This window comes from Danio rerio, chromosome 4 (assembly GCF_049306965.1).
Source record: "Danio rerio strain Tuebingen ecotype United States chromosome 4, GRCz12tu, whole genome shotgun sequence".
Taxonomy (NCBI): domain Eukaryota; kingdom Metazoa; phylum Chordata; class Actinopteri; order Cypriniformes; family Danionidae; genus Danio; species Danio rerio.
The window spans coordinates 66137501-66163975 of record NC_133179.1 but is presented as its reverse complement, the minus strand read 5'-3'; the positions used below and the strand labels follow the sequence as shown (position 1 = coordinate 66163975).

Below are 26475 nucleotides of genomic sequence, written 5' to 3'. Positions count from 1 at the left end.
TATCACTGTGTTTGCCCTGTCTCAGTCACACCTGTCACCAAGATACGAAACGTGACACACACACACACATACACAAACGAACGTTATGAGAACGATAGTTAGTTGTACAGTTGGCGGTTCACTTCCGTTATTTGGTATAATTGCATTCACATCACAAGTGAACCGTACCAGAATTCGCATGAATCATACCCCAGACCACCTCTTTCAGGCGGACTCAGGTACGGTTCATGGGTGCGCATCCGAGTTCAGAAAACATGTTCACACTAGCTAAACATACTGTACTATGACGTCAAACAAACCCAGGTGTGGACCAAAAGTGCTAGTGTGAAAGCACCCTAAAGCAGGTCTGTTGGCGCAGCCCTTTTCGTGTATGGTAACCGGTATATAATCTTAATTACACGGAGGTAAAATAACTCACGTCTCTCCTCGGTTTTCTGCTGAACCGGAATACATTTATTTGCATATGTCCAAATATGGGAAGCAGGTAACACATGACAAAACAGTCTGAGGGCACATCCAATAGTAACGCTAACACCCCCACTGGCACTCATACTGTACAGTATACAAACTGTATATGGTAACACAAATGTTCGATTTACATACCAAACAAAAAACCTTTGAATTTTTCCAGCTTAAACTTTGTCACTGGTTTAGTCATGACATCGGCTACCATGTCTTCTGTGGGACAGTACTCAACAGTCACTTTTCCATCGCTCAGTGCAGATCGAATGAAATGATACCGTACATCCACATGTTTGCATCTTTGACGGCACACTGGATTCTTTGATAGTGCAATGGCACCTTGATTGTCCTCAAAAATCTGTACAGGCATATACATGCAGTCATTTTCCATACTGTCCAATAACTGTACAAGGTACATGCTTTCTTGTGTGGTTACAGTCAGTGCCATATACTCTGCCTCGCATGTCGATAGAGCTACTGTGGACTGTTTCTTTGACTTAAATGAGATCAAAGGACCATTTGCAGAAAGGCTGAAACAGTACCCTGTTGTGCTTCTTCTGTCATTTAGATCTGAGGCAAAATCAGCATCACAATATGCCACAAGTTTAAGTTTTTCATCACTTTTCTTGTAACATAGCTCCTGATCAATTGTACCCCTCAAGTACCTCATAACATGTTTAACCGTAGACCAGAGCTGTTCGTTTGGTTTGGACAAATACTGTGATAGTTTACTAAGAACCCAACTTAGATCAGGTCTAGTACATGTCATTAGGTAGATCAAACTACCTACTGCCTCACGATACCTTTTAGGATCAATAGGATCACTATCACTGTCGTAATCCAATTTCAGCTCACATGGTGTTGATCTGGGTTTACAGTCTAACATATTGAATCTCTCCAGTATTCGCAATATGTATCTTTTCTGGTTTACCCTTACAGTTCCCTTACTTTGATCGAAATCAATTCCCAGAAAATGTTTGAGCTTTCCCAGATCTTTCATTTTGAATTTTGATGTCAGCATTTCTTTCACATCCTTCAGTAAACTGTTGTCACTAGCAGCTATGATGAGATCATCTACCCAGATTACTATGATCACCCTGTCTTTACCACTTCGCTTACTGTACACACAGTAATCAGCCAGATTCTGTATGAAATCATTTTCAGTGAGATACACATGTAACATTTTGTTCCAATTTCGTCCTGATTGTTTTAAACCATACAGTGATTTGTTCAATTTACAGACTAGTTTATCACCTCTGTTTGATTTGACTTCAAATCCTTTCGGCTGCTCCATGTAAATCTCACAATCTATTGGAGCATGTAAGTAAGCCGTTTTCACATCCATTTGGTGAAGTTCAAGATCATATTGTGCTGCCATTTGCATTAAGGCTCGAATTGATGTGATATTTGCTGTTGGTGAGAAAGTCTCTATGTAATCTACACCCATCACTTGACTATAGCCCTTAGCAACATATCTGGCCTTGTATGTCTCTGTCTCATCTATATTACTCTTAATAGAGTAGACCCATCTACCCCCCACTGAATGTTTACCTTCTGGTAGTGTAGTTAGGGTAAATGTATTGTTTTCTTGTAGTGAGCTAATTTCATCTTCCATGGCCTTAACCCACATCTTAGACTCATTGGAATTCATAGCTTCCTCAAAAGTCTGTGGTAAATCGCACATTCTGTAACAGTAATCAACATTAGTAAGAATCTGATCATCACTCTCCACATCAGATACATAATCTGTCATATACTGTGGGGCTCTCCTATTTCTCTTAGGATAACGTGCGCATTGTTCACCACTCTCAGTTTGAGCACTACTCTGACTCTCTGTCTCAGTTGTCTTTTCTGGCGTCTCAGTAGTAATGTTATGTGTTGACTGGGGAGATACATATCTCTCTCTATGAGAATCATCATCTGACATTGTGATTTCTGTCTGTGTCTGATGATCAGCCACACATCTTGTTATGAATTTCACAAGTCTGTGTTTCAGAACTTTTCCTGTGTCTGGATAATAAATCAAATTTGCAGGGCTGTTTTTATCATATCCTACAAAAATCCCTTTTTCACATCTAGCATCCAGCTTCTTTTTGTCGTGTTTGTATGCGTAGCATACTGAACCAAATATTCTCATTTTAGAGAGATCAGGCTCCTTCCCAGTCAATGCATAGTATGGGGTTTGGTGTATACGGCTATTGTAGCACCTGTTGCGAATTACTGCAGCAGTCATTACCGCGTAGGTCCACAACATCTTGGGCAGGCCGCTCTCTAAGATCATGCATCTTGCCATCTCAAAAAGTGTTCGCCAATTTCTCTCGGCAGTCCCATTTTGATGGGGCGAATATGGCGCTGAAGTCTCATGGCGTATACCATTCTTACTTAAAAGAGACTGAAACTCTTTTGCTGTGAACTCTGTGCCATTATCTGACCTAACACACTTTATGCGCCCATAAGGTGCTGTGTCAGCAATTAACTTTTCAGTTGCTCTTGCAGTGTCACTTTTAGCTTTTAAAAAGTAAAAAAATACTGCACCAGAGTAATCATCAGTGAATGCTAAAGCATACTTGAAGCCGTCTTTAGCTTCTGGGTCAATTGGACCAGCTAGATCTGTGTGCACTAGTTCGAGTGCAGCTTTAGCTCTTGTATCAGGCTCCCTGTTTCGGCTCTGTACAAATTTACCCTGTGTACAAATCTCACAATTTAAATTAGATTTATCAATCTTCCCTGTTATTTTCATCCCCTTCACTACATTTTGCAATTTGGAAATGTCTTCATAATTGCAGTGCCCAAGAATTTCGTGCCAGGTTTGGATATCATAACATGAGTTACAACTATCAGTATCACCATCTCCATTAGCAGTGTTCAGATAATACAGTCTATTGTACTCATGTTTGCTAAATTTTGTACCGTCCTTATGAGTCAGTTTGTCTTGTCCTTGTTGAAAGCTGATCGAAGCTCCGTTTGTTGTTGCTGCTTTAACAGAAAAAATGTTTTGTGGATACGATGGTATATACAAGGCGTTCTTTAGTATCGTTTTCACTTTATGTCCCGCGCTGTCAATCAAGTGCACCTCTGCGTCACCTCTTCTCTGCGCAACTCCACTCGCCTTTGTTTCGTCCGCCAACTCAATGTAGTGTTTCTCCGGTTGGAATTTGTCATCAAACTGTTTGAATTTCTTAAGATCAGTAATGATATGCGAGGTCGCGCCAGTGTCGACCATCAGCCCTTTTCGCTGTATTTCGTATGATCTGTAGTCACTGGCTTTGAAGATAAATGTGTGTTCCTCATCATCGTTCTTGTCGCTAGTCAGTTTAATATCATCTCTCTTTTTTCGTCTACAGTTCTCGTCTTTGTGTGTTGAGCTTTTGCAGTAATTACACCACTGTCGTTTGCAGTTTAAGGCTGGGCATGTACGCATTTTGTGCCCCTTCTGTTGGCAGTTGTAACACGTAATGTCCGAGTATGCGAGCCCTTCTCTCCCCTTGCGTCCCGAGGGGGAGGCATTTGCTTTCATTACGTTATCTTCACTGGCGACACTGTGGAAGTTTTCAGTACTCTCAAAATTTCTCAGCTTCGTTTTAAACTCAGCAAACGTTATTTCTGTATCACTCTGTGTGATATGTATTGCAAACGGTTTAAACGAGTCCGGCAAACCTTTCAAAATCATCGCAATTAGAAGTCCATCACTAAGGGTTTCTTCTGCATTTCTTAGTGCTGTGATTGCGGTTTCAGCTCTTATAATATAGTCTGTGACACTCTCACTTGGTTTCTTTTGTAAAGAAGTTAACTCGGTATACAGAGAAATGATTCGCGGCTTCCCTTTGCCAGCATAGTAGGCCCGTAAAATCCGCAGAGCTTTCCTACCGTCATCCGCGGCATCTCTCATGACAAGTGACAAACTTTTGTCATCCAGGTACTGGATTAATTCTGCATACGCTTCTTCATTTTTATCAGGTCCTTCAGCATCATTAGCATGTGCGGAGGCCTCTGATAGCACCGTCTCTTTCAATCCTAGCAACCGCATGTGTCCTAAAAACTTTGTTTCCCAAAGTTCATAGTTTTTCTCATCTCCATCGAAACACAATCTATTCCATCGGTTACTCACATCTCTTCTGGGCCCATAGCCTGTTGGCGCAGCCATTTTCGTGTATGGTAACCGGTATATAATCTTAATTACACGGAGGTAAAATAACTCACGTCTCTCCTCGGTTTTCTGCTGAACCGGAATACATTTATTTGCATATGTCCAAATATGGGAAGCAGGTAACACATGACATGACAGTCTGAGGGCACATCCAATAGTAACGCTAACAAGGTCGAACACCAGAAGCGCCGCGACACAGTGCGCACATGCCAGTATAAAGTATTACACACCAGACGCGCACATTCACATAATATTTAACATGAAACTGATCAGATGGCGCTCTGTGGCGCAGCTGAAATATGAACTGCGACCTGAGTCCTGGCTGGGCGCTGCCGACAGAAGCCGAGTTGCAGCGCCGGTTTGTACCCTGATATAAACCTATGTTTAGAATTTTAAAATGCATGGCGCTGCACGACACCGAGCAACATTTCTGGTGTGCGACCTGCTGAAATCATTTATATCCAGTAGATTACGTGGAGTCTGCGCTTTCTTTATGATGTGACATGGTTAGACTTTTGATTCTAGAGACACATTTGACTGTACAGAGCCGTTTTGACACGACAGCATGGAGATCTTTAATCATCTAATCACTGAAATTACCAAGTTGTCTAGAAGTGGCTAAGTCAACTTGGATGAGTGAGCAATTTGCAACCAGAATATTTAAGTATTAGCTAACTCAACATCCTCTGACTAACTTTAGGATGTTGACATACTGTCCATGAGAAGACATGCAAAACACGGACTGTGAAAGTCTGAGCGATGTTTGGTCCCTAGTGAACGCATAACTGAGGAGAATGGGAACAGATATAAATCTAAACTCTAAATTGAGTCATAAATGATGAATGTGATCCGTTCTTACAATTAGAAATACAGGCAAAATTTTAGGATCACTTAAAATTAGAGGCAGATTAAATTCAGAGCTAAAAAAACAAATATAAATAAATTCTAATAAATAAAATGCTTTTCAGAAGCATTAAAAAAGCTTACATTTATTTAACCTTTAAACATGCTGTTAGTTTCCTCATTGGGCTAATAGATGGACTTCTACAGATGAAAGAAAGAAACACTTTGACTTACAGAGCTCTTTTGGAGGTTTTGATGACTGCTGATAGTCTGATGAGACACTCGTCTGATCTCTGGAATTTCTGAAGCTCAAACTCCTCCAGCTCCTCCTCTGAGGTCAACAACACAAAGACCACAGCAGACCACTGGGCAGGAGAAAGGTCAGCAGATGACAGACTTCCTCTTCTGAGGTGAGACTGAATCTGTTTCAGCAGAGTTTGGTCGTTCAGTTCATTCAGACAGTAGAACAGATTGATGGATCTCTCTGGAGACAGATTCCATTCAAGTTTCTGCTTGATGTAGGCAATTATTTCCTCTTTGCTCTGGTCTCTGTCATCCTGCTGTGTCAACAGGCCTCGTAAGAGTTGTCGATTGGACTGGAGTGACAGACCGAGAAGGAAGCGAAGGTAAAGGTCCAGATGTCCATTCTCACTTTCCAGAGCCTTGTCCACTGCAGTCTTCAGGAAATCAATCATGGACTCATCTCTGCTTTTTTCTGCTTGTGTCTTGTCTCTGTCTAGAATCAGATGTTGATAAAGGGCTGCAATGAACTCCTGAATGCTCAAGTGAAGAAAGCAGTACATGGTACCAAGAATGATTCCCGTCTCCTCCTTAAAGATCTGGGTACACATGCCTGAGTACACCGATGCCTTATAGACGTCAATGCCACAGTCTTTCAGATCACTCTCATAGAAGATCACATTGTTTCTTTCCAGCTGCTGGAAGGCCAGTTTCCCCAGTGAAAGGATGAGCTTTGGATCCCAGGAGACATCTGCTGTGTTTTCTCCATCATACTTTCTTCTGCTCTGCTGGATCTGAAAGCGGAGAAAGTGTGTGTACATCTGTGTCAGAGTCTTGGGAGATTCCTGCAGTGTTTCAGCATGAGCCCTGTGTTTCAGTTTCAGTATGTTCTGGAGAACAGTGGCTGAAATCCAGCAGAAGACTGGGATGTGGCACATAATAAAGAGACTCTTTGACTGTTTAATGTGATCAATGATTTCTGTGGCCTGATTCTGATCTGTGAGTCTCTTTCTGAAGTACTCCTCCTTTTGGGCATCATTGAATCCTCGTATCTCTGTCAGCCGGTCGATACAGTCAGCAGGAATCTTACTGGCAGCTGCTGGTCTGCTGGTGATCCAGATGAGAGCAGAAGGAAGCAGATTTCCCTTGATGAGGTTCGTCAGGAGAACATCCAGAGAGACTGCTGAAGATACATCACGACACGTCTCATTACCAGCAAAGTTCAGAGGAAGACGACATTCATCCAATCCATCAAGGATGAACAGGACTTTGAATCGTGTGCTTCTTGTAAGGTTCAGTCCTTTAGTCTCTGGGAAAAACTGAGTTATGAGGTCTTTTAAACTTTGTCTTTCTTCCTCCTTTAAGTTCATCTCTCTGAATGGAAGAGGAAATATGAAGCTGATGTCTTGATTTTCTTTTCCTTCAGCCCAATCCAGAACAAACTTTTGCACCGAGACGGATTTCCCGATGCCAGCAACTCCTTTTGTCAGGACAGTTCTGATCTGCTCGTCTTGTTCAGCTGCTTCAAACAAATGTTTGCATTCAACCTGTATCTCTAGTGACTGATGACGTCTGGAAGCAGCTTCAATCTGTCTGATCTCATGTTCAGTGTTGACCTGTTCACTCGCACCCTGAGTGATATAGAGATCTGTGTAGATGTTATTCAGAAGTGTGGAGTCTCCTTGCTGAGCAATTCCTTCAAACACACTTTGATATTTCTTCTTCAGGCTACATTTAAGCTGATTAATGAAGAACAGCTCGCCTAAACACAGGATGAAAGAAACAGACAGGTTTAGTCTTGACTTTTCCAGATTTTTTGTAATAAATATGGATTGCCATGACCCAGAAAACATTGGTCTGATGGCAACTTCATGTGGCTTACCAAAAATGGTTGCAGTAGATCGCACCTTTGCATAGTTTCACACCATTGTAAATCAGTTGTGAAAGGGACCTCCACAAATTATGTCCTTTACACATGCATTGCCAAGGTTATAATAGTTTTGGATTTTTCATTAGCTTTAGTTTTTATTTCGTTTTGACTTTTTGTTTTCAAATTGAGTTTTAATAAGTTTTAGAGGTAGATTTACTAGTTTCTATATATTAAAATTGCTTAGTTTTAGTTTTTTTTTCTTTTTTTTCTAAATGAGGATATTTGTTAGGTGCAAGATTCAAAATTATCAGAATAAATGCTGTATAATAAAAACACAGTCATACATTTTTTTGAAACCTATATTTAGAGGACACATAACCACTACCATCTACCACAACCATCTACCCGTCCTCAAATTCAAATACAACAGGCAACAGATAGCAGCCTTAAGTATATGTGTGCAAGTACTCAACATATTAAAATTATGTAGTCAACAATAGTAATTTCAGTCACTTAAAACATCACCATAATCTGAAAAAAATCACAACTGAAGCATGATTCACTTATTTAAATTCCATTACGAGTTTCTGTTATGAAAAAAACTTACGTTTTTCACCAGATCCTCTTATTTAAGCCCTCGGTTTACCTGCGCTGCAGTTGTTTAGGTTTAGTTCATTCACAGCAGGCTTTCATGTACTGTTTGTGTTTGGTTCACTAATTCACACATGCGCTGTATTATCGGTTCACTGCTTCTCAATTTGAACTCAGTGTAACGTTTCTGTTCTAATAACAGAATAACAGTATATATTGGATTATTTAGAGTCAGAGGTGGGCTTGGAGTGGATTATTGTTAAAAAGTAAGTAATTTGTGGATGAGTGTAAAACTAATGTACAACATAGATACATATAGGAGTAGGTCAAGTCACATCAATTGGAGACCAAAATACAACTTCATTACTCTACCACAGTGGCATGTGACAAGGTGTCCGCAAAAAATCCTTATCCCCTTTATGTGTTTAATCGTCAAGATTAAGCTTTGACTCTGACACTGCAATGAATGAAGAACTGTCAAAGGATTGTGATAACAAAAAACAACCGTGGACCCTCCTCCCACATATACATCAAAATGTTGATGTGCCCAGATAAGCAGCAACATTTCCTTCACTGAATAATTCAACAAATATGAATTAAATTTGCGTGAGAAGTAACATGTTGGATGACTAAAACCATCAGAATAAGTCTGGAGAAAGACCGCTCCGGCTCCTACGTGACTTGCGTCAACCTGAATGTCAAAGGGAAGACCAATTTGGGGTGCTGCTAACACAGGAGTAGCAGTCAACAACAACTTCACATTCTCAAAAGCTTTTTGGCAATATGGACTCCACTCAAACTTACCAGAGTTCTTCAATAGATTAGTCAGCGGACAAATAATAGATTTGGCAGAACCCACGATAATAACTGGCCATTCCAATAAACCGCATAAGCTCTTTTTTAGTACAAGGAGTAGGGAAATTCTCGATTGTGCTTGATCCCATGTCCTTGCCCAAATAAGAAACAAGTGCTCGTGCAAATTCACATTTAGCTAAATTCATAATCAAATTAGCTTCAGCTAAAGGTTTAAATAATTCTCACACCCTTCTCACACCCTTCTCACATCTTGATCCCAGTTATTGCTGTAAACTATAACATCGTCCAAATAGACCACACAATCCTCTAGACCAGAGACTACACAATTCATCAATCTCTGAAATGTCACAGGAGTGTTTTCTAACCCGAAGCTCATGACAGAATAAGAACAAAAGCCCTGAAGAAGTTACAATTGCAGTCATTTTCTGCCATTATCCTTTGGGTAAATCAAGGTTACTAACATTTCTTGTCGTGCTCACTTGTCATCTAAAAACTTACCACCCTCCTTGTCTCTCATGGAAGACTGTCCCTGTGCCTCAGTCACAGGACTGACCACCCCAGATAATTTAATATCAGCTGCTTGACAATCGCGGGTGAAAAAATGTTTCAGCAAGTTTACATGACAGACATGGGTTTTTTCTTTCTTAAAAAATTCAATAGCTCATCCGAAGGAGCGCTACACAATTCCTCCACTGATATCATTATCAAACCTATTATCCATTATCAGAAAATAATCAAAATTACTATAACCAATAATTTTACCTATAACCTACTCCAATTACAATTTATGCAGATAATTCTTATGGCCAAAAACTGAGTACAATTCCGTTACCTCCACAACTAATCTGAACAAAAACCCTCTAAATAACTATTGCTAGTCTTCATGCGCTTCCTAGTGTCAAGCCCCTTAAAGCACACAAATACCGCTGGCATGGGACTGAACAATAGTTCAGAACTACCTCACGGCAGTGCACTCGACAATAGAGATAGATATTGTATAAATATTTGCAAAATGCATGTAATTTTTTTTTATTTACATCTTTGTCAAATTAAAAATGCTATAAATATCGTGCACTGAATAATTTTAGTGGGGAAATAATTAAGGATCAATGATTTTTTTTCCCATTCCGACTCAGCTGTTTTCTGTATTACAGGCAATTGTATCATTTCAGTAAATTGTTTCACTGGTATTAGTAGATGGTACACAAACTATGAACAACTGATCTGTAAAGTGTGAGTTGATATATTAGTTAAGTGTTAGTTATTAGCTTGTGTGAGTTACTGGGACGTTATTCTGGTTGCAACTATTCATCATTTACTAACAGTTATTAAATGAAGAGCAGGTGCAACTTTAAGATAACGTCCAAATAACATATATCAACTATTAACTAATATTTAACAAGTCTTTAGTAAGTAATTTACTAACAGCTTGTTCATGATCTACTACTAATGTATTAGGTATAGTTATAAATCATTTAAATACAGTTAACAAGTGATTTATAACTTGTTAAGTAACAGCTTTTAAGTTATCTGTTGGCTATCTATAAGACAGTTACAAATCATTAACAATTAAAGCATTTTGGATAAAATATTTATATATATTTTTTTTTATATAATCGCTGTTTCAGCGGTCAACAGATGTTCAAATGTTTGCTGGGGAGTCTCTTACCTTCAAGAATATCAGCAGCTTGATTTTGCTTCATCTCTCTCAGGAAGAAGAGTGTGAGATCAAGAGCTGCTTCTCTGATAATGCTTCTGTTCTCAGTAAACTCCTTTGCAAACTCTTGACTGTTTTCTTCCTGTAAGATTTTCTTAAAGTTTCCCAGTTCATTCTTCAGAAATCTGATCATTTTGCTCTCAAGATTCTATGATTGAAGAAAAGAGAAGAACAATATTTAATGAAATCATTGATTCACACACAGCTGTGCATCCACAAACCCAATAACTGAAAATACATTATACAACATGATCATATGAGTCTGTTAAACTGCATGATTCTGATTAGCTGATGGACATTACATTTGCATATCACTACGCTGAATGATTTGAGATATTTCACAGATACACCAGTAAGAAATCGCATCAAACCTCAACAGAAGAAGGCTTTGGGCGAGATGTTTAAGGAGCAGATTGAGGACAAATACCTGATAAATGTCTGAAATACATATTATATAAATATCTGAACAGTGGCTTTAGCTATGGGGGAACAGGAGAGCCCTTTAGAATCAAATCATCAATATAATAATTGAAGCATTAAAATGTGTATAAATAAATCACAATTTAAATAGACAAATAAATGGACATAATTAAATGTGTTTATTTAAACTGTGATTTTAAATGTCATTTAATAAAGCAATAAAACAATGCATTCATACATATCTTTTAAATGTACAAATGACGTTACTATGGTCAGGCGAGCTTCTTAAAAAAATAAATAAAAAATCTCTTTATAACACAATGGAGTTTACAGCCGAGTCCACTAGTCAAGCTGCACCAGCCTTTCTCCTCATCTGCTCCCCGATGACTTCAGAATAGTGCTCTATCTGTTGAGCAACAGTATGTTCTCTGAAAGAAAAATCTGATTCATTCACATTTAACTGATGATACGTTTTATCTTAGTTTTTTTTTTTTTTTTTTGTAATTTAACAATAAAACAAATGAAAGTTTTTGTTAAATTTGAAATGTTAATGTGTTTTAAAGGCATCACCCCTACCCTCCCCAACATTCTGCCTCTCTTATATGGGATGACATGTCAAATCAAAGGTTACCATACACCAGCTTTGGCTCATGGCCTTGGCATCTCTGCTTTCAACTGTTCTTATTAGTTAACCAAGCACAGGATGCTATGTTTTAGTTTGGTATGTTGCATGTTGTTTTTCAATAGATGCAGTTGTCATATCCTGATATTTGTAATGTATATTTTATAAAACAGGCCGATGTCAGACTAGATCCAACTATTCTGAGTAAAACTGGTTGAAATATCTAACATTCAGTCAAAAATTACCCTAAATGGTCTCATTTGTGCCTGTAAATGACTGAGAAATCTCAGAATGACCAGGGAATATTATTTTAATATCTGAAAAACCAAAGCAGCACATACTATTCAGAATACTATTTATTTTGTAGACACTTTTAGTTGGGTCAGGGGCCAACCAAAGCAGATTACAAGATCCAGTTCTCAAGTGTTGTGAATGAATATTCTGTGTTTCATTGAGTTATCTCAGTGACGTTAATGAATCTAAATGAGTTTTTCTACCTGGAAGATGGAATGGAGATTGTCTGTGAAACTCTTGTGTCTCCTGTGAGTCTCGTCTCCTGAATCTGCAGACTCATATTCAACACTGTTAACAGATAAAACTACTTAAATTATACATTTAGATGCAAACACATACAGATATATCTTACAAACATTGTAAATATTACATGTGCTGTAGTGCTCATAATGAGGAGACAGCAGGGGTGGACTGGGACAATAATTCATGTCGGGAATTTTTTTCAATATTAGGTCACCTCTGCTGCTATTGTCACCACTACGCAACCCTTTTCGTGTAATTCTCGACTGCTAATATTGTACTCTATTGTAAATGTATTATTTATTGTACCATGTAGACTACCAGACAAATTATCAATGAATAAAATAATGAATCCTCAAAAACTCAATAGGCTCAAAACTTTCTGCACACACTATTTCTACTTCTATTCCATATATTAGATTTTTGGTTTGCTTGTTTGTTATATAAAAACCTTGACTTACTAAGACATGATGCAGCAATTCTATTTACTTTTATTTACCTTTTTTATTATTTAATTTATAGACTATGCCTATAAAAACACATGCTGTCGCCTACTGCATTAGACTAAATGAGACATATTGTTGCTCACTCACTAAGTGTATTTTTTTTTTATTTGTATCTACTGTAAGTCAATTTAGATGAAAACGCCCGCCTGCCAAATGATTATATACAGTTGAAGTCAGAATTGTTAGCCCCCCTTTGATTTTTTTTTCTTTTTTTTTATATATTTCTCAAATGAACAGAGCAAGGAAATTTTCACAGCATGTCTGATACAATTTTTTTCTTCTGGAGAAAGTTAGTTAAGCCTTTAAATGCCAATTTAAGCTGTATAGAAGTGTCCTGAAGAATATCTAGTCTAATATTATTTACTGTCATCATGACAAAGATAAAATAAATCAGTTATTACAAATGAGTTTCTAAAACACTGATCACTCTAAACATCACACACTGATTACCTTAAACACCACACAAACTGATCACTTTAAACACCACAAACTGATCACTTTAAACACCACACACTGATCACCTTAAACACCACACAAACTGATCACTTTAAACACCACAAACTGATCACTTTAAACACCACACACTGATCACCTTAAACACCACACACACTGATCACTTTAAACACCACACACACTGATCACTTTAAACACCACAAACTGATCACTTTAAACACCACACACTGATCACCTTAAACACCACACACACTGATCACTTTAAACACCACACACACTGATCACTTTAAACACCACACACACTGATCACTTTAAACACCACAAACTGATCACTTTAAACACCACACACTGATCACCTTAAACACCACACACTGATCACTTTAAACACCACACACTGATCACTTTAAACACCACACACTGATCACTCTAAACACCACACACTGATCACTTTAAACACCACACACACTGATCACTTTAAACACCACACACTGATCACTCTAAACACCACACACTGATCACTCTAAACACCACACACTGATCACTTTAAACACCACACACTGATCACTTTAAACACCACACACTGATCACTTTAAACACCACAAACACTGATCACTTTCAACACCACACACTGATCACTTTAAACACCACACACTGATCACTCTAAACACCACACAATGATCACGTCTACTGCTTAAAATGCTGTAAACAGTGTTCAGGGCTCGAAATTAACCTTTGTGCTCGGTAGCACCGGTGCTCCTAACTTTAAAAATTTAGGCGTATCAGCCAAAATTTTGTCGCACCCACCAGTTATAGGCACCGTTACTACAAGATTTATACAAACATATTTATTGTATTTGAAATCAACACTAATAAAAAAAATTAATAAAATAATAATAATAATATATATATATATATATGCATGCGTGAGGAAAATATGTCTCAACGAAATCCCGTTATCACAAGAAAAAACATTTTTATAACAGAACTGAGTGACAAATGCATACACGGAGCGCTAACAGGCCCTGCACACACCACTGGACATGAATGAATCTGTTAACGGTATAACTGTGCTGTTCTCACAAGTGCTGTCTGATATTGCACTAATGCTTTTGACACATACTGTACCTTATTATATGCATACATGTTAATAGCAATACCATTTTTTTAGAATTAGCGATGCTAGTTTACAAGTGCAAGCCCGCCTGCGATGGTGTGTACATGAAGTTAAATTTGACATATAACGTTAGCGGCCGCTTGCATGGCGGACAGCATCTGCCAATTATATGAAGGATTAAACAGAAGCTCTCGTGCTAGATGTGGCAAACAGTTTCCTGAAAACTCCATCCTACAGACTTTTCATAGTGGACTTTAAGCTAATGGAAGTCTTCTAGTCTTGGAAAAGTGTAGATGGTGGATTGACATTCAGCACATGATCACTAGTAAGATGTGTCATTATTTGTAACTAGATGGTTTCTAAAACTAAATCTGTCAGCGTAATCTTCATTCTCATCTTCAGCGCTTTACAATTTTTCGCGGTAGTAGTTCTTTCTGTCATCCGAAGCCAAAAGGTGCTGAGTGATTGACAACTGATATTACCCAATCATTTGCGTTCAGTGCTAGAGCAGTGGTGGGCCAATAAGAAGAGCGCGAAGGCGAGGCAAGCATTAAGGACTTGGCTTTGTTTACTGCAACAAGTTGACATGACAACTGTTTTAAACCATTCCTGAGCACTGCGTTTTGCGTTTCAACTGCAGACAAAGAGCTTAGAGATGCATTCTGCGTGAATGTCTCCCGAATCCGCGCATGTGGTGAACATTTTGCTGTAAAAACTGGTCGCACACAACAATTTTAAGCACTCGCAGAAATGCTCCCAAATATATTTTAAGGTCGCACAGATAAAATTTTGGGCGCATATGCAACCAAAATGGTCGCAATTTCGAGCCCTGGTGTTTGTCATTTATTAAATGTAACACTTCATTAAATTGATATCCTTTATACACAATGATGCTAGATGCTCACTGAAGACATTTAAAATCTTTTAGGATGAAAATGTGAGAGCACACGCATGAGGACTAAAGCTCCTAGATGACCTGTTAAGCTGCTGTAGTGTGTAATGTGGTAATGTTGTTTCTTTTACTGTATAATTTTCTGTTCTCATGGTTCTCTGAATCTTGTATTCTGCTGTCTGTAGTTCGGAAGGTTTTTGAGATCATATACTTGTTAAATGTTTTGCCATCAATAAGAAATAATAATCCTCTCTATCTCTGCTGTCTGAATCTTTCACTGCTTCACCATGACTGTGTTTGTGTCACGGTTGTGGTGAGGGGAAATGGGGAAAAAGGAGCGAGGACTCAAGTGCAGAATAAATGGGAATTTATTAAATAATAAAAATAAAATAAAATGCAAAATAAACTACCCCGAGGGGGAAAACATTAACAAAACAAATACATACAAACAGGACTGGGCAGGCTGGCAACGATGATAACTGGAAACATGACAAGACAAGGGTTTAAACAACAACATGTGATGACGAACTGGCAAAGGACTGAAAACATGAGGGGGATTATAAAGCAAAAAGTAAATTGACACACAGGTGAACACAATTAACTAATGATGGGTTAACAAGGAGGGTGGGACTAGACAATAGACGGGAGAGCGCATGACACAGAGAGACAATACAAGCCATGCGCTCACATAACACAACACTGAAGCACACGACAAAAGCACGTGACCACAATGTAAACACCGAGCCACGTGCTTTGACAAGAGACGCAAGACACGAGCACACGATAGATAAACACCTTACCGTGCGCTCACACAAGCAACGCGCATGCTTCATCTCAGCGCCAACCAAAACTGAAACCAACTAGACGGAGGCGCCGAGAATAAAGCAGCGCGCTGCTGACAGAACAAACACAAACACTAGTACAAGAGCGCGCGCGTCTGAGGGACGCAGAGCGTGCGCGGCCACATCAAGTGGCAGCGCGCACACTCTGCGTACACCCACGACGGCGCGCGCGCGCACACAGAGACAGAAACAGGACCAGACATGGAGGAGGAGTAGTGTCAGAGCTCTGCCACCAAAACAAGAATTTACAAGACCAAAGTGGCAGAACCCTGACACTTTGCTCTGCTTCTGTCCTCTGTCAGCTCACTTTCTGACTGAATATAGTTTTTGATTCACAAAATAATCTCCAGATCATACAAGTGTTTGCTCTCAGAGTTCAGGATTTCAGTAACAGCGCTGTAATATTGATCCCCTTTAACATTTACCACTTTAACTTTGCAACATTGATGCATTTTATTAAGATAATCAGAGAAGATCTGAATACAGTTTCATCTTAAATCAGTATCTCTCTTGACTATAATTACTTATCAGTGAAATATGGTGTGTTTGTCTCACAAAACTTTCATCTTGTCTAAAATCTCTGGATCACCCACACTTTGCAGACTATTGTAAAAGCCTGTAAACTCACTCTAGTAACTCTAACAGTTTGAGTATTAATACTTTAGTCAATTATTACTACTTCAGCACTTCACTGATGATCAGATGTGAGTGTGTGGACATTCAGTTTTAAAGTCTCCTGTATTTTGTTCCCTGTAATAAAATGTCTTGACTGATGTCTTGACTGGACTGTGAGAATAAAGTGTAATAATATCTGATCTTCTAGAAACACAGGATCATATAAATGCTGCAGTGTGATCATGTGTGTGTAGAGATGATTTACCTGACAGCAGGTCGTGTGTTTTTACTCCTAAATTTTATTGGTATATCCATAGACGCGTCACTCTTCATAGACACACAGCTGGGCTCTGCTTCTGCTCTCTTCTGATGAACTGAGCTAAAACAGAGAAAATTGAAGTTCAGCGCTGCACACACTGCACAAACCTGATATTAATCATTCTTCATTTACAAAAACACTTAAATTCATTTCCTTTATATTTGAACAGAAACTGTCTGAATGTGGAAAATATCAGCAAAAACAGATCAAGGCTCATTTCTAGTAGAGGAAGCCCAACAGAAATGCAGCACTATTAGAGCAGATTAGAGCTGAAACTACCCAGCCGGCATTTCAACGGTGATTCAACGTTGAATCAACGTCAGGTCTATGGTTGGATCAACGTTGAATTACCTTTCGATTTTGCAAATTGGATCAACGTTTATATAGTGACGTTGTTTCACCGTCGGACCACCACCGGTGATTCACCGTTGAAATCACAACGTTGTTTCACTCTTACCTTCTTCATGGGTGAATTGTGGTCGTTTTGTAGACGTTGAATGAAGGTTGAATTACCTTTCGATTTTGCAAATTGGATCAACGTTGATACCGTGACGTTGTTTCACCGTCATACATTTCAACGTAAGTTAAATAGAAATTACATACAACGCAAAGTCCATAAATATAGCAAACAAATTTTTACTAATAAAAAATACACGACACAAATACACAACTTAGTCTGTGTATCAATTTATTTAATACACACCTCATTATTTCAATTATTCTAAATATACAGCAACATTTACAGCATACATAGTTCATTAAAACCATGCAGGTTACTATACATGCTGTACACTCAAATACAGAAAAAAGGCATACAATTAAATAGTCACTTTTTAATTAGGTTTCATGAATTAAAGTTAATGTTTACAAACATGAACAAAGAACAAATACTTGTACAGCATTTATTAATCATTTAATTAATTGAAATATGTCCCGATGCTATTAAAATCAAAATGTATGCTTGTTAACATTAATGCACTGAGCTGACATGAACTGTACTTTCTTTATATGAAAGATGCTTCATTGCTCTTTGTTCATGTTAGTAAATACATTAACACTTACTAATACAACCTTTTTGTAAAGTGATACCGTCTTCAGAAAGACAGATACTAACTAAATTAAACTAAGTAACTAAACTACGCTTCAATTCTGTTTACAAAGTTTACAAAATACACATTTTTAAAGTGGCTGCAGTAAAAAAAATAAAATTAAAAACATCACTCACAACTAAGAATCACAAGTGAAATACATTACATCTGTTTGAGGTTTTATAGGTTGAGAGAAACACTTGAGGTAAAAGATGGCACTGGGGACAAAGAATCAAGTGTAAAACACTAAAACATCTATATCAGTCTAGCACTTAAATACATATTTATTTCTCAAACACCAGGTGAGTTTCCTACAAAATCAATAATGAGGTTTGCTATTCCAATTCATTGTGAATGAATGGCTTCACTTTCACAATAGTGAAAACTCATGCTATAATCTAAACCTGACATTACTCCTTCACTTTGCAGGTCTGCATGCTAAATATTTAGTAGTTTGTTGTTTTTTTTTTGTATAAAGTACATCTATTGTGTTTAGCATTACTGCAGCAAAACTGAGCACCTGTGACAGTGGAACATAGACAAATATTTCAGTAAATCATCAAGAAAATGTGTAGAATATATGGTTTGATTCTCTCTCACAAACACAACAGTAATAGCAATTTGTTATTCCATTATTATTAGTATCATAAAAATTGCATGTTCACAGGGGTCTTATAATAATGGCTCACATTTGTGAATGTAGGACCACTATTTCACTATTACATGTCACATTAAGTGTTCATATAGGTTCTGTTATTAATTACTTGTGTCATCCCAGAGACCTGTTAATCTTCAGAACACAAACTAAAATATTTTAGATTAAATGCTCCTCATCCTCTATAGACAGCAATGGTCCCAAGATGGTCATTGTCAAGATAAGGCACAAAACACATTGTCAAAATGTTCCATGTGACTTCAGTGATTTCAACTGTGAACATACCAAGCTCCAACAACACTTTAGTGAGGCAAAACAAAACAGTAAATACAAATGTGTTTGCGTATAACTCTCCCGCATCAGATCAGCGTGTGCGTTTACTGCGAGCAGTAAGCACACACAATGACCTGTTGTGGCAAAGGCAAACAAGTTATTTTTACAGTACTTACTGTGATTTAACCTTTATGACAAATGTACTGGACCTGTTACACATATCACTATCTTTTATGAACACAAATTTCACTGTAACGGATGCTGTTGTTTTGCTCCAGTTATACCTTTAGAGAACACCGTACTAGTCAGACATCCATACAAAAGCAGAGAGTTTGGTCTTGTGTAGCAGAACTGCAATAGATGTCTGTCTGTCTAGGCTGACACTGGTTTAGGCCATCAGTATGTCCTTGATGCCCTCAAATGGAGCTTCCAGAAAACCTGCAATAAATGAAATACGAGGTTACAACTAAGTTGGTATCAGCTATTATACAAAGTGAAATTCAAATATTTATTTTTTATTGAATCCAAATTTGTCGCCACACACTCAATAATTTTGACTCATCCATCTGAATATTCCTAACTAAGAGAAGTGAAGAATTAGGTGTGATATCTTCAGGAAGCCCTTCGCCACTACTGGTGCCAGCATTTCCAGAATTCAAATTTCAGATTCTCGAAAAAATTGCTTTTTTTTTTTTTTTTTTTTAACAAAGGCTGCAGTAAAGAATCATGAAACATTCAACACATCTAATAATTACAAGTTGTTGTAAACCATTACATGTACTGTAAAAGCTGTTTAAAGCTTTTTAGACATGGTTGAGAAAAACTCTAGAAGGAGTAGCACTTCTGCAAAAGTCTGCATGTAGGAAAGAGAATTAAAGGGATAGTTCAAAATTTGTATTCTGTCATCATTTACTGACCACGTTGAACACAAAAGAAGATATTTTGAAGAAAGCTGCAAATCTATTTAACCACTGACTTCTATAGTATTTTTTTTTTCTACTATGGAGGTCAATGTTTACAGGTTTTTAGTTTTTTTTTTTTCAGAATAGCCTCTTTTGTGTTCAACAAAATAAACTCATAATGGTTTTAAACCATTTGGGGAGTAAAATGTGAGTAAATTTTCATTCTTGGGTGAACTATCCCTTTCAGTTGGAAAACACCAGAATTCTTAAGTAGACCCTTTTCGCAAGACAGATGATGTATTTCATTTGTCATCTTAATCCTCAAGTTTTTAATATTTAGATTTATTTAAATAGCATGTTTATTTATTTGTTTTAATGACATTTAATAAAAACAACTTCTCAATGACATCACATGTACTGGACCTGCTACACATGTATCACTATTTTTTTTAATACAAATTGCACTGTAACAGGTGCTGTTGTTTTGCTCCAGTAATACCTTTAGAGAACACAGTAGTAGTCAAGACATCCATTCAAAAGCCTTGGCGTGGAGTAGCAGAACTGCAGTCTGTCCAGGCTGACACAGGTAGGCTATCTGCGTGTTCTTGATGCCCCTCAACTGGACCTTCCAGAAAACTCAGAAAGTTAAAACCCATTACACCTTTTAACTGCTACTATACAAAGTGTAATTTAAGCATTAATTTCTCACTAAATACATATTTGTTCCCCAATACTGTCACATAGTATAACATCACAACATGATTTCACAATAATAATATCAATATAACAATATAATATCACAAAATAGCCTAACAATCAATAAACAAACAGATTAGAAAGAGAATATCACCAACCAAAGCACCAAGAAGATTTATCAGATAGCTTAGTTAAAGGTAAAGTAAACTTACATGGACAAAGCCTTTTCCATTCAATGCTGTGCAAGTTAGTGCGTCTCTGGAGTAAGTTACATGTCTAAAAGCAAAAACAACAACAACAGTGAAACGACAGCAGTTCACTTTGTAATAATAACACTAATGATACAGCGTATAAAATGGATATTGTTTTATAACGTTGCTCAGTAACTTTAAACTGCGTTTGGAGTTTATCGCTTTGAATTTGCCATAAAAACGCTCATTTAGACTAACGTTAAACATGTGACATTACCTCGAGGTTAGCTGCGCGTCACCGGAGCGCAAACGACTAAAAACCAAACTGGAAAGTTTTAAATGCTTCAAAATTCGAAACACTACACCAAGTCACATTTAAGATACACTGTGTGTAAAATAAAACATTAAAGCATCTAAAAACACGCTTACCTCTGAATTCTGCTGCACTGCAGGTCAGGTGTTCGTAATTAAGTGAAGTGAAGCGCTGCGCGTGGCCGCGTGCGCCGAGTCCTCCGATACCATGGTAACCAAACATGTTGAATATTGGGTGAAGCCATGACGTTAATTCAACATACAGACCATGATAAAAAATGTCAACGTTGATTTGTACAAGGATTTCTGTAACTTTTTTCAACCATTTATCATTCAACATTGTTTCAACATTAAAGCAACAACTGACGTATTTTCAACCACATTTCAACGTTGAAGCCTTGTCATATGCAGGCTGTTTTTCAACCGTTCAACATTAAACGTTCTATCAACATTATTTCAACGTTCAAAACACATCTGACCTTATTTCAACCATATTTCAACGTTGAAGGTCGGTCGTGTGCCGGCTGGGTAATCATCAAATCACTGAATGAATTCCACAGTGTAGGTGTGGGAGGAGCTTAATCATGCAGGCATGTCAATCATCATCACATGACTATATAAGCAGCAGTATAAACTGCACTGTGTCAGCTGACTGTTATTCCCGCCTCCAGCAGCTCATCCTCATCACTCAGTCTTCAGAAGGTCACTCATTGGGGGTTTGTCTGCAGAGCTCCAGTCCAGACTTTGAGGACAGCAGGACAAGTTCATTTACCATCATCTATCATGACTGAATGAGCAGGAGAACTCGAGAAATATCAATTATAGAAACCAAATGTGTTGATCAGCAGCATCTATGAGGCCAACACAACATGATGATGACTGCGCTTCAGTGAAAACAGACTCAGATCAGAGGAATGGCTGATCAGTACAGCACAGAAACAGCAGGGGAAAGTGTGCAGGAAAAGCCCTTTATGGCAGGAGATCAGGAACACTTTAGTTTAGCTCACAATTCATACTATTAACTACCGGCTTATTATCTGTGTAATGAAAACATATAAACTGCTCATTAGAAGTCATACAGTATGATCTTATTGTGGATCCCTAACCCTACCCAAAACCTAAACCCACCTTCTACCTCACTAACTATTAATAAAGCGCTGATTGGTTTGTTAACACCATCAATTGTGGCCTGAAGTGTAAAGCGGAGATCTTCAAGCACTATCCTGCAGAGCTCAGATACAACATCTAACATCTGAAACCCAACAGATCTACAACACTTATTACCTGATTCATTTATTATGAAAATACTCATCAGTTGCAGATATTAAAGAGATGATCTACCTGACAGCAGGTCCTGTGTTTTCACTCTTAAAATTTATTGGTTCACCCATAGACCAGTCACTCTTCATAAACACACAGCTGGGCTCTGCTTCTGCTCTCTTCTGATGAACTGAACTAAAACAGAGATGATTAAAGTTCAGCGCTGCACACACTGGAGTCAACACAGCAGATTTGCTCAACATTTCATCATTAAAACACTGTTTAAACAGCACTTCATGATACTTTTCATAATTATTGTACACAAACTTGCTGGCTGTGTGTGTTAAATATTCTGACAGATTAAAAACACAACTTACAGAGAGTAAATATAATATCCTGTAGAAAATAATCATATAAAATGTCAAGTGTAGGTCAAATACCTGCATCCTGTAGACAAATCCTGATCTGTGTGTGTCCTCCATGATGGACCTGAAGAGTTTGATCTCCAGCAGAAACTCTAGAAGAAACTGATGAACAATCACAGATCTCCAGTTATTGATCAGCCTTCATAATTCAGCTGAATGCAGGAATAGATCAGCAGCTAAGACTCTCAAATCCAGAAGCTCATCACGAGTAAACTAATGAAGAATCACAGCGTTATCAGTTTGATCATAATAATATCATACACACATTCACATAAAGCATACAGGTTTTGTCATGACATTAAGGATTTAAAGCTGTTTAAAATGGCGACACAACACACAACACTTTCACTTTCGTTTCTGAAGGAGCGGCAGATCATGAGTTCAGTGATAAACATCCGTCACAAACACTAAACAGAGCAGAGAAGAGTCAAACAGCTGCAGGGTTATCAAAGCACCTGCGGAGTTACATTTTACTAGAGTGATTTTTACCTGAAGCAGTATAAACACTCGACACAGAGAAGAAAGAACAAACACATACCTGGATAACCTCTTCCTCCTCCTCTTCTTCTTCTTGTGTGGCGAGTTACAGAGAGCAGCATGAAGCTGAATACCGCCACCTGCTGTACTGGAGTGTGTATAATAATGTGGTTTTTTTTTTTTTTTTTTTTAAATACTTTATTTATAAGATTTTTTTTCTTTTTTTTACATTTGCACAAAACAAAAAAACAAAAACAAAAAAAAAAGACAAACAATCAACCACAACAAAACAAAATATATAAACAAATATCCCCAACACTACTTTCCCTTTTGTGGCTTTAACAGAAGATATACATGAGCAAATTGACGGTGGACCGCGGGCAGCGCCCGCCGGTGGACCGCCGACTTTGCCGCCGGCGGGCCGCCAGTGGCCCGCTGGTCTTATGTTAGCTGGGTATTATTTTAGTTAATGTGCATGCACCAAATGAAGAGAGTGAAAAGAAAAGCTTTTTTAACATATTAAGAAGGTTTTTAAAAAACTATAAACAAATAATAGTATGCGGGGATTTTAACACTGTTTTTAGCAGACAGGACATAACAGAAGGTATGGTTTTTAAATCAGACACGGGAAGGAAAGAACTAAAATCACTAATAGAGGAAAAAGGAATGATAGACATTTGGAGAGAAAGAAATGGGAAGAAAAAGGAGTTTTCTAGAAGACAAATAGTAGGGAATTTTGTAAACCAATCGAGAATAGACTATGTGTTATGCACAAGAAATATAGAAATTTATATAGAAAAAATAAGCTACGATGAAACTGTTTTAAGTGACCATAAATTTGTATTTTTTAATTTTAATACAGAAGAAATACAAAGAGGCCCAGGGGTATGGACATTAAATAGTGATATTTTAAAAAACGAAGACTATGTTAAAAAAATAACAGAAATAATAGAAAAGGAAAAAGGAAACCAGATTTATAATGAAGACAAAAGACTATGGTGGGAAAATGTCAAATTTCTGATTAAAAAATCAACAATAACATTCAGTAGAATAATACAAAAGAATAAAAGACACAAAGAAAAAACAATCAAAGAAAACTTAGAAAAAGAACTAGAAAAAAATGAAAAAGACATTCAAAAAATAAAAGAAATGGAGGGAAAACTGAAAGAAATAGAAGAAAAGAAATATGAAGGAGCTAGACTAAGAAGCAAAGCAAAATATGTAGTAGAGGGAGAAAAATGCACAAAGTTCTTCTTTGATTTAGAAAGACAAAAAGGAAAAGCAGAAACAATAAAGATAATACAAGGGGCAAAAGGAGAAAGCATAGAAGGAAATGAAGAAATTTTAAAAGAAATCAAAAAATACTATGAGGAGTTATTTAAAACACAGTGAGTTGATGAAGTACAAATGGCAAAATTATTAAAACAGATAAAAACAAAAATAGATGAAGAGGATAAAAAAGAATGCGACCAAGAAATAGGGGAAGAAGAAATAAGAAAAGCAATAGAAAGCTTGAACAAAAAGAAAAGTCCAGGAATCGATGGTTTAAATAGTGAATTTTATGTATGTTTTAAAGAAATTTTAATTCCAATTTTAACTGACGTTTTTAAGGAAATACTGCAAAAAGAAGAACTAAATGAAAGAATGGGAATGGGATTAATGAAATTAATACACAAAAAAGGAGAAAAGACATTGTTAAAAAATTACAGACCAATCACAATGTTAAACACAGATTTGAAGATTTTAACAAAAATTTTAGCAAATAGATTAAAAGAAGTGATGCCAAAAATAATTAAAACAACACAGGCCTATGCGATAAAAGGAACAGACATAACAGACATAACAATGAGCATAAAAGACATCATAGAATATATGAAGGATAAAAAAGAGCAAGGATATATAATAAGTCTGGATTTTGAAAAAGCTTTTGATAGAGTTGAACACCAGTTTTTATTCAAAGTACTCAAAAAGTTTGGTTTTGGAGAAGTTTTTAGAAAATGGATAAAGATTTTGTATAAGGGTATTTTATCAAAAATTAAATGTAATGGCTTTTTAACAGAATGTTTTAAAATAACAAGATCGATAAGGCAAGGATGTCCTCTGTCAGCACTTTTATATTCACTTGTGGCAGAACCCCTGGGCTTAGCTATCAACGAAGAAGAAAAAATAAAAGGAATTGAGATTGAAGAAAACAAAGTAAATAAAAAAATGTTTCAATATGCAGATGACACTACATTAATAGTAAAAGGAAAAGAGAGTGTGAAAGAAGCCATGAAAATAGTACAACAATTTTGTAAAGGATCGGGGAGTAAAGTAAATGAAGACAAAACGGTTTATATGAAGTTTGGAAAAGAAACAGATTTAGCAGAATGCACCAATTTCAAAGAAGTAGAAGAAATCAAGATTTTAGGGGTTTTAATGGGGAAAGATGCCAGAACAGCGAGAGATAAGATGTGGGAAGGTTTTTTAACAGATATAGAAAGGAGGTTAAATTACTGGAAACTAAGAACACTAACATTAAAAGGAAAAGTTTTGATTTTAAATGTTTTAATGGAGTCTAAATTGTGGCATGTTTTATATGTTTTAGAAATGCCAATGTGGATAGAAAAGAGGTTGAAAAAATGTTTTACTGATTTTTTATGGGGAGGTAAGCCACCAAGGATTGCTTTTAATACAGTTGTAGGGGGAATAGACAAAGGTGGGCTGGGTTTAATAGATGTAGAACAAAGAAAAAATAGTTTAAGAGTGAAAAGAGTAAAGAAGTATCTAGAAAAAGAAAACAAAGCAGAGTGGAAAAAAACAATGAAATATTTTTTAAACAAATGTGGTAATTTTAACATGGGAGATGGGATTTTATGGATGAAAACAAAAGCTTGGATGACAGAAAACTTACCTGAATTTTATAGAGAAATTTTAGGTGCGTGGGGGAATTTTTTAAAACAAGTGGAATATAGTCCACATGGAAGGGAAAACATTTTAAACCAACCTCTTTTCTTGAACAATAACATTTTAAGTCAAGGGAAGGTTTTATACTATAAGAAATGGATAGAAGTTGGGATTTTAAAAGTGCGGGACATTTTATATGAATTTAAAGAAGGCTTTTTAACTGAACAATATGTTATAGACACAATGGAGGAGGCGAAAGAGGAATACAACAGAAAGGAAATTGAGAAAAATCTTGACATAATTAAAC

General features: G+C 37.1%; 1 protein-coding gene across 10 annotated transcripts in view; it reads right to left on the bottom strand.

Moving 5' to 3' along the window:
- LOC137491011 (uncharacterized) overlaps positions 1-26475 on the bottom strand; it is a 171866-nt gene that overhangs the window by 20554 nt on the left and 124837 nt on the right. For 6 of the 10 annotated variants that reach the window (XR_012402456.1, XR_012402453.1, XR_011011007.2 and 3 more), the window contains exons 2-7: positions 22821-22907; positions 22462-22575; positions 16950-17063; positions 12226-12310; positions 10639-10834; positions 5687-7454 (exon numbers count right to left, since the gene is read on the bottom strand). Coding sequence is in view for 3 of the 10 variants with exons in the window: in XM_073948092.1 (XP_073804193.1) it covers positions 5687-7454; positions 10639-10834; positions 12226-12310; positions 16950-17063; positions 22462-22575; positions 22674-22714; positions 22821-22907 (2405 nt within the window). In the remaining 7 variants the exon portion in view is untranslated. Of the gene's footprint in view, positions 1-5686; positions 7455-10638; positions 10835-12225; positions 12311-16949; positions 17064-22461; positions 22576-22673; positions 22715-22820; positions 23019-23343; positions 23397-26475 lie in introns of those variants that run through there. The other 4 variants (XR_012402451.1, XM_073948092.1, XM_073948093.1 and 1 more) reach the window with 3 other exon arrangements.